Source organism: Engystomops pustulosus, chromosome 4 (assembly GCF_040894005.1).
Source record: "Engystomops pustulosus chromosome 4, aEngPut4.maternal, whole genome shotgun sequence".
In the NCBI taxonomy this organism is placed as follows: domain Eukaryota; kingdom Metazoa; phylum Chordata; class Amphibia; order Anura; family Leptodactylidae; genus Engystomops; species Engystomops pustulosus.
Genome location: NC_092414.1, coordinates 185597137 through 185605882, shown reverse-complemented (window position 1 = coordinate 185605882; position 8746 = coordinate 185597137). Strand labels below are relative to the sequence as shown.

General features: G+C 39.4%; 1 protein-coding gene across 2 annotated transcripts; it reads left to right on the top strand.

The window, feature by feature from the left end:
• Positions 1 to 580: 580 nt before the first annotated feature.
• On the top strand, positions 581 to 8491 carry LOC140127789 (gastrokine-1-like). 2 transcript variants are annotated; one of them, XM_072148880.1, is made up of 6 exons: positions 581 to 692; positions 802 to 849; positions 1715 to 1852; positions 2501 to 2608; positions 4433 to 4562; positions 8321 to 8491. In XM_072148880.1, exons 1-6 carry the CDS (start codon positions 681 to 683, stop codon positions 8392 to 8394), a joined length of 510 nt encoding a protein of 169 aa, XP_072004981.1. In that variant the 5' UTR covers positions 581 to 680; the 3' UTR covers positions 8395 to 8491. The 2 variants fall into 2 exon arrangements, with proteins under 2 accessions (XP_072004981.1, XP_072004980.1); XM_072148879.1 differs by lacking the exon at positions 8321 to 8491 and adding an exon at positions 8027 to 8215.
• The last annotated feature ends 255 nt before the right edge of the window (positions 8492 to 8746 follow it).

Here is an 8746-nt window from a genome sequence, read left to right as displayed (position 1 = left end):
AGTCCCATATTACAGATACTTACCTACTATTGTGTGTAACTATAAAGTGTTATTATTGTGCAGGGATAAAGGAGCCTCTTACTGACTGTGACTGTTCATAAAATAGTTTCATTTTGGGGCCTCACTTTTGTATATATATAAAAATCAAATAGTCTAGATGTCCGAACAACCTGAATTTAAATTATTTTTTAATTATTTAGCTATTTAATAATTTTAACTTTTTAATTTGTACTTTTTCTTTGAACGACACGTCAGAGATTTTTTCACCAAAATCCTTCATCATTGTATCTGGAATAGATGACGATTTCCTAATCATTATTACCTGCACCAATACTTGGCACATTGGCTTTAATTGACGCCTTATTACTGCGCTCCACCTTCAGCATATAGCCGAGGATCAAGTAATTCTGTAGAGCACAAACCAACTGGTATCAGTCAGCTTCTGTATAAGTCATTTTTAATGAGAACGGCACATAGAACTGGGCAGAGCCTTGTGTCGTGTTATCTTGATCCTTCCATTAAACATATCAGCTCAGATAGTGAGAGTGAACTCAGCTCAGAACAAACAAGGAATCTGATGCCAGTCCTTAGGCAAATACGTCTCTTGTATATAAAATATATAAACTGAATGGGGTTACACTTTACAGCTGCAATCTCTCCTCACCAGATACAAACCCACCATGAAATTCCTGGTGAGAAGAATACATTTATTATGTATAGAATGTATAAGAATATTATTTGTATAGTGAAAGCTTTTATTGTAGAATATATGATAACAATTCTATATGTTCCTATGTTTAGATCGCTACCGTCCTTGGGGTCTTCCTGACTCAAGCTCTAGCAAATGATGTAAGTAACTGGATGACTGCTTTGGCTTTGGGTTAGTTTTATCATATAGTCCGAGATAGAGGAAGATATAGATCTGTATGGTCAGCAGGGAATATGGCTGGCATTTGTAGTTCTTCAGTTTAGGTTTTAAAGGTTTTAAATTTGGGATATGTTATTTTACAGTGATTTTTAGAGAATTGGCTGACTGTCTGAATTGTAAGGTGGTCACAACTCTCCTCTAAAAAGAAATTTAGAAATTTACAAGTCTTGATAACCCGTAGGCGTCTAGCCATTGGGCCAATGACTGCCTGCAGGATTTTGCTGTAGCCCCTTAGTGGTAAGGCGAAAGGTTTTGCACCTTTTAGATAGAAACAAAAGGGTGCTGGGCGATGTGGGCTACGTGACCTGGGGCAGGGTAGGTGGGCTAGGGGTGGGGTATAGGTAACAAAAGGGGGGCTGGTGGCGTCACCTAACCTCTTTGCCGGAAATCTTCCCAGCCTCAGTGTTGTTTGGCTTGCTAGTGTCACAGCTGTCAGTTTCTAAGTGGGTTTGTACCTACATGACCTTTAAGTAGGCCGGTATACAGGCGCCCAGATTTAATTCTTGAAGTGTACAAAGTTGCTATTCTACGAGTAGACGTTTATATTTTATTATTTCTAATAAAAGCTGTGGCCGACTCCAGTCGCCACAATTTAAACATTAAAGATCTGGTTTGTGTTTCATTATCATGGGTTAAAGGGGGACAATCCGGGTAAGGTTACGGTGGAGGGTAACATTATGCAGGCAGTCTGATCCTCATATATAGTGTTTGTATTTGCAAGGGTAATATTTTTTAATTTACCCCAGGTTTCTAATTAATTAACAGTTCTATGTTATTTTTGAACAGAACATCAACATTAATAATTCAGGTAACGATGGTGGCAGCGTCAACCAGCAAGTGAACATCAACAACCAGGACAATGTGGCCAACATCAACAATATGAATGGCTGGAACTCCTGGGACAACATCTGTGATTTTGCCAAGGTCAGTCATTTGCAAATGCTTTGTATCCCTTTAAGGCATACAAAGGGCTTCAAAAGTTAAAAACGAAAGGACTCCCTTCGTTTTTATCTTTTTAAGTCAGAAAGTGAGGTAAAGGAAAAGTTAGGAGTTGTCCCGGATTAACAGGTAGTTGAACTGCATTAATGCAAAAAGAAAGATAACTTTATGTAACAGCAAACACTTGATATCCTTTATCAGGTATCAGTCTACACATAGTCATATAAAGTTGCCAATATTACCTTAAAGGACATCTACCACCAGGGTGAAGGATTGTAAACCAAGCACACTGACATACCGACTTTCTGTCAGGAACTGATCTTCTTTAAGCTTCTTATCCCCTTATTTTTAGGAATTATTAAATTAAATGATTAAATTATTAAAATTATGTAAATGACCCTGAGGGGCATTACCCTCAATTAACACCTATGGAGCCCAGAGCCATAATTTCCATAATTTTAAAAGCCATTTTGGTGGTTTTGGTGGTAGATGTCCCTTAAAATGGAAATGCCCTGCACCCTTGTGAGCCCCTGCATCCTAATGTGCTAAGCTGGAGTGGGATCCTTGGTCCCCAACCGTTGAATATAACTATGTCCTCTTCTTCCACCTAACATTCATCCCTTTACACCATAGGGATATGCTGCAACAAGACTGTACAACAAGAAGATCTGTGTGGTCACCAAGATTAAGCCAAGTTACCCCACTCTGGAGCAGCTCAGCGTCATCGCCAAGACCAAGAAGGTAAAATCATCTCAATATGTTGAGACTAGGACAAAAAGTTTTCAAATAAACTTTCTACTGGTTGCAGTGATCACACACATCCACAGAATTGTTGGCTGCAAACATCCATTACTGCTTCCTATTAAATACTATGAGATAGAGATTTCAGGATTTCTTTCCATGCTGGTTCTGAAATATTTTCCATACCGAAATCAGCATGATGAAACTGTGTGAACATTCCCTAAAACTTAGTGGTAGAAATGTTTGACTACTCAACTATTTCCATCTCATAGAGACTGAGCCTTTTTTTAGGAAACCTGACTCTCATACACATCCATCAGGTTTAATAGCTAAGACTGGTTTTTATAGCCATGGGCTCCCAGCTATGAAGAAATAATCACCAATAGATGCCAATGTGCCAATTGTGCCAAGAGCTGACAAAAAAAGCAGGGGCATCAATTTCCCCATTGCTGGAGATCGGGTGACTTATACTGGCAGAAAACATTGACATGTGCTCACACTTTATGACGCCCTTGATCTACTTACAATTACATATCCTCTTAGCCCGAGACTGCGGTGGTAGGAGAAATGGCCAAATTGATATATAAACATCTTCTAAGTTTCACATTTAATCCAGGCTATGCCATAAAGTATTCAATCTTACAACTGGCAAACGTGACTATGTCTTTGCCAAAAAGATTCAATTTCATGCTGTAAGAATTATACCTAACATAGAAAGAATATTGTAAATGCAGTGGAAAGAAGAAAAACACATAAAAAAAACTATAAATAGAGATACTAACAAGTGTAGAGAGGCAAATAAATCACTTTACATTGGTAAAAGTGATTTGCAACATAGTGCTTGCAGTACATTACAATGTCCACTAGGTGTCTCTAGAGTCTGATGTAAATTTGCAAGAGTCATAATTACATTGAACCTAACTAGAGATGAGCGAGTATACTCGTCCAAGTATACTGCTCGGTCGAGTATTAGCATACTCGGACCGGCTCGTTACTCGGACGAGTATTTCCCCTGCTCGAGATCGAGCATTAAATTAAGTGAAAAACAGTGTTTTTGTTGTTTAATAAAATATTCCAGATGTTTCCTGATGTTTTGCTTGTTAGAACACATTGAAATAACACTATTCTTCACTTTCCAGGGGTGCGCGCGTGTCTCCCGCTAGGTTCGGAACATCTGGAATGTGAAGAATAGTGTTCTTTCAATGTGTTCTGCACTTAAATGGTCCTGTATTCACTGTTTTTAATGTTTTAATTCTATTCTTCACATTGCAGATGTGCGCGCGTGTCTCCCGATAGGTTCGGAGATACGCGCGCACATCTGCAAAGTGAAGAATAGAATTAAAACATTAAAAACAGTGAATACAGGACCATTTAAGTGCAGAACACATTGAAAGAACACTATTCTTCACATTCCAGATGTTCCGAACCTAGCGGGAGACACGCGCGCACACCTGCAAAGTGAAGAATAGTGTTATTTCAATGTGTTCTAACAAGCAAAACATCAGGAAACATCTGGAATATTTTATTATGCACTGTTCTTTTACTGTTCTGTTTTAGCAAAAAAATGCTCGGGTCTCCCATTGACTTCAATGGGGCTCATTATTCGAGACGAGCACCCGAGCATCTGGAAAAGTTCGTCTCGAATAACGAGCACCCGAGCATTTTAGTGCTCGCTCATCTCTAATCCTAACATTGTGTTCATTCGGCAATTATTTGGGAATAACATTACTGCATAAGGTCTTGATGACATTTTTTATAGTCTTACAAGTTTTTTAGTCGTGTACTTTTTTTTAAAATTTGTAATATTTCTATATTCCATTTTAGGTACCACCCACCACCCAGCTGGTGACCTACAACATCAACCAGACCCCCATTGTGAACATTGGAGAGTATGGCCAGCACATTGAATCCCTGTGCAAAGGCATGCCAGCCTACACTGCCCAGGAGATGCCCAGTAAGTATCTTGCTTCTACTACCTTGGACTAGTAGGCACTCTAGAACAGTACAGAAATTTAGACTTCATAGTTATCCTCCAAGTTTTAGAATATGTTTACTATGCAGAGATGTAACTAGGAGAAGCTGGACCCCACAGCAGACTTCTGCATGGGGCCCCCCTTCCCCTTAGAAAAATATACATTATTGCATTATTGTAACTCACACATGTTTATACAATCACACACATTATATGCTCATACACACACACACACACACACACACACACATATATATATATATATATATATATATATATATATATATTATATATATATATATATATATATATATATATATTCATACACACATTATACACTCATACACACATTATACGCTCATACACACATTTATACATTCATACACATGTTATACACTCATACACATATATACACTCATATACACATGTATACACTCATACACACATTTATACACTCATACACACATTATACACTCATACACACATGTATACACTCATACACACATATATATATATATATACACTCATACACACATTATACGCTCATACACACATTTATACACTCATACACACATTATACACTCATACACACATTTATACACTCATACACCCATTTATACACTCATACACACAGTTATACACTCATGAATGTATACACTTTATACATATTTACATTTATACATACAGTATGTACACATACAGTATATGCACATCTTATACATGGACTTATAGTATATATACATGATATTATTGCACATACAGTATATACACACCATATGCACGCATTTAACATAAACATACATACAGTATATATAATATATACCATATATACATACAGTGTCATATACAGATATAGAGCATATAAACACACATACAGTAGATGCATCTAACACACACATACAGCATACACACACCATATGCCATATAAACACACATATAGATAATATACATATCACATAGACACACATACACCATATACACACACATAAACCATATACACACATACGGCATATACACATCTCTTATACACATCCATACATTTATACACTCATACACACTTACATGCTCACAGTCAGGCAGTGTTCTCATCCTAGGGCCCAGCAGCTGCAGATCACATGGGGAAGTCCTGACATTCTGCTGCTTCTACAGTTGCAGTTGTGCCCATGACACTATGTTGACAATAATGTTCCCATAAAACCCCAAAGAATTTACTTAATGGGAACCTACCACCACATATCTACCCATAAAGGTAGATAGGGTGGTCGGTGGACCTATAGGACGGGAGGATATATGTAAATTTCCGTACGCGGCTACTGGGGCATGGAGTAGCCAGAGCTGAGGCCACATGTCGCGGCTACTCCACGCCTCGGTAGCCTTTTTGTTCCGCCTACCAAAATCTTCGGCACGCAGCTTCTGCAGACGGAAGAATCATCGGACGAGGGCGCGCAGCTGCACCGAAGATTTTGGTAGGCGTAACAAAAAGGCTACCAGGGGGTGGAATAGCCGCGACGTGTGGCCTCAGCTCCGGCTACTCCACACCCCAGTAGCCGCATACGAAGATTTACATATGTACTTAATAAAAGTTTGCTTAAGATTGCAGAGACGTGAGGATTAGCCCTTAAAAGGGCTATCCTCACGTCCTATAGGTCCACCTACCACCCTATCTAACTTTATAGGTAGATATGTGGGGGTAGGTTCCCTTTAAGCTCAAATGTCCTTCATTGTAGAAGAAGAAAAAAATTCTACCTGTTGGCATTCTTTTGCCAGTGATTTTTGGTAGAATCAGTAAAGAGGCTCCTGAAAGTGTATCTGACACAGATGTAAACTGAGCATTATATTGTATTTACTTTCTATCACAATTTAAGTTCTCATTGGGTGTAGAAGAGATAGAATAGAGTAAGCGGATTTAGGTACATGGCAGATGCAGGCTCAGGGGGAGATATGTTGGAGATTTGGACTGTGTCAGGTGGAAAGAGATAAGTCCAGGCTTATCTCTGGGTCCAGCTCTTAAAGGGATAGAGAGGAAGTTATCAATAATAGAGCAGAATAGAAACTGTTATTTATAATATTAATATGCTAATTAAATCATCAAATTATGACGTACAGATAATGTAAGGACAGAAACCCCAATTGGAGCCCTTCTATTTTGTTTGTTTGCACCCATACAGCCTGTTCCAATATTGTTTTGTAAAGTCTTGATATTTAAAGGGAACCTGTCAGCAGAAATATACCTTATAAACCACTAGCAGTATGTTGTCAAGCAGCAGAACACCTTCCAGATCATGGTTCTTTCATGACCCAGTGTGGTAACATCATCCAGAAAATCAACTTTGAAGTGAGGTGTAGATTTGTTGTTTAAAGTCAAGGAGGTGGAGAGTTTAACATTGAATTCAAGCTTTCCCTGTCTCAGAATCCCGCCTTCACTGTAATTGATGGTCCTGCACCCTGAGATATTGTTAATCAGATCTCCTGAAGTCTGGTGCATGATGTTAGTCACAGGAGGAGGTATCCTGAGGCGGTGAGAGTTTGACCTCAGTGTTAACGCTCCTCCTTCTTCACTTCATACAACCACTTTCCATTTCACCTTAAAGTTGATTTTCTGTGTGATGGAACCATGCTGGGCTATGAAAGAAACACGAGCTGTAAGGTGTAAATCTGCTAGACACCATACTGGTAGTAGTTTATTAGGACAGTTTCTGAGGACAGGTTCCCTTTGATCTTTCTAGTTGTTACAATACAACATTTTCCAGTAGACCCTGTATGTCTACTGGACATCATCCTACTCCTCTGCTTTATAACATTGGGTAGCTGGAATCAGGATTTAAAGTGGTTTTCCATGAACATTGCAAATACCAGGGGGTGGGTAAGAATAAAAACCACAGATTCTGCATCACTTCAGTACTTACCATTTGGGGCCCGGTGTCCGACCAGAAGTTGTGGTGGGTCACTTCATCCAATGACCTCCTCTGACCGAGGACAAAACAGGAAGGAAAGTCCTCTGGAAAACGGCAGTGACAATCCATGTCCGAAGAGGCCAGCCATTGAGTGAAGTGTGTCTCCCGTACCCAGGAGTTTCTAGTTGGGCACAGGGCCCAAACCAAAAATATCCATGGCGATATTGAAACTGGGAGTCAAGTTAGCCCCTGTTAGGTTTTCCATATTCATGGAAAACACCTTTAACACCTAATAGGGAATTATGTGTTTATTACATTTTTATAGACATAGGACTGAATGGGAGTTTTGAAAACTTTCAAAACCTAAAAGGTCTACAACTGTGGCTTGTAGCACCATTGCACCAGAACTGATCCATCAAAGCCACCCCTCACCTAATCTTTTAGTTCTGCAGAAATTCTCCATTCCTTTGTTCACCCCAGATTCTGTTTCCTAGGGATTTTAGTACTTAACATTACATGACTGTTAGAGCTATAACAAGAATGTCTTTTCAGATGTCCAAGGAGAGTTTGCCTACTGCAAATCCAACAGCATTATCACAATTTTGGGAATCAACTTCTGTTTTTAAGATGCCAGTACACACCATCCCTTCCCACTGAATGGACACATATGGAATCTAATTCTTATTGTGGATCCTTTCAATATTCCCTAAATCTCATCTAATAAAATTTTATCTGAGGCTATTGGCTGCTTGTGTCTTTTTATGTATGTAGATAGACAGTAGTAGATGCAGATGAGCTGCGGAAAGCTTTTGTCTAGAATGTCATCTAACAGACGTCCCTTTTCAGGTTCTGCCAGAGGCTACGCCGCCTGCTGCAGCTCCAGCACCATCACCATTTTGGGTATCAACATCTGTTTTTAAGATGAATTTTCTTAAGTCACATTGAAATGGATTCACAAGTCACCCAGAGACTCAATCAATAACCAAATAACTGCAATAAATCTATTTACTCAGGGGATCATGTCTCTGGCTATCTGCATCAATCAGCGCCGGATTAAGGTTGGTGGGTGCCCAGGGTACAAAATCTGGTAAAGGCCCCGACATAGTACATATTTAAAGGACATCCACCACCAAGATGAAGGATTGTAAACCAAGTACAATTACACATAGCTCCCAAACGTCCCGGATTGCCCGGGACAGTCACATTTTTTTACCTCTGCCCCACGGTCACGGGCAGCTGGGAGATTGTCACGGCTATTCCCTCCAGTCTCGC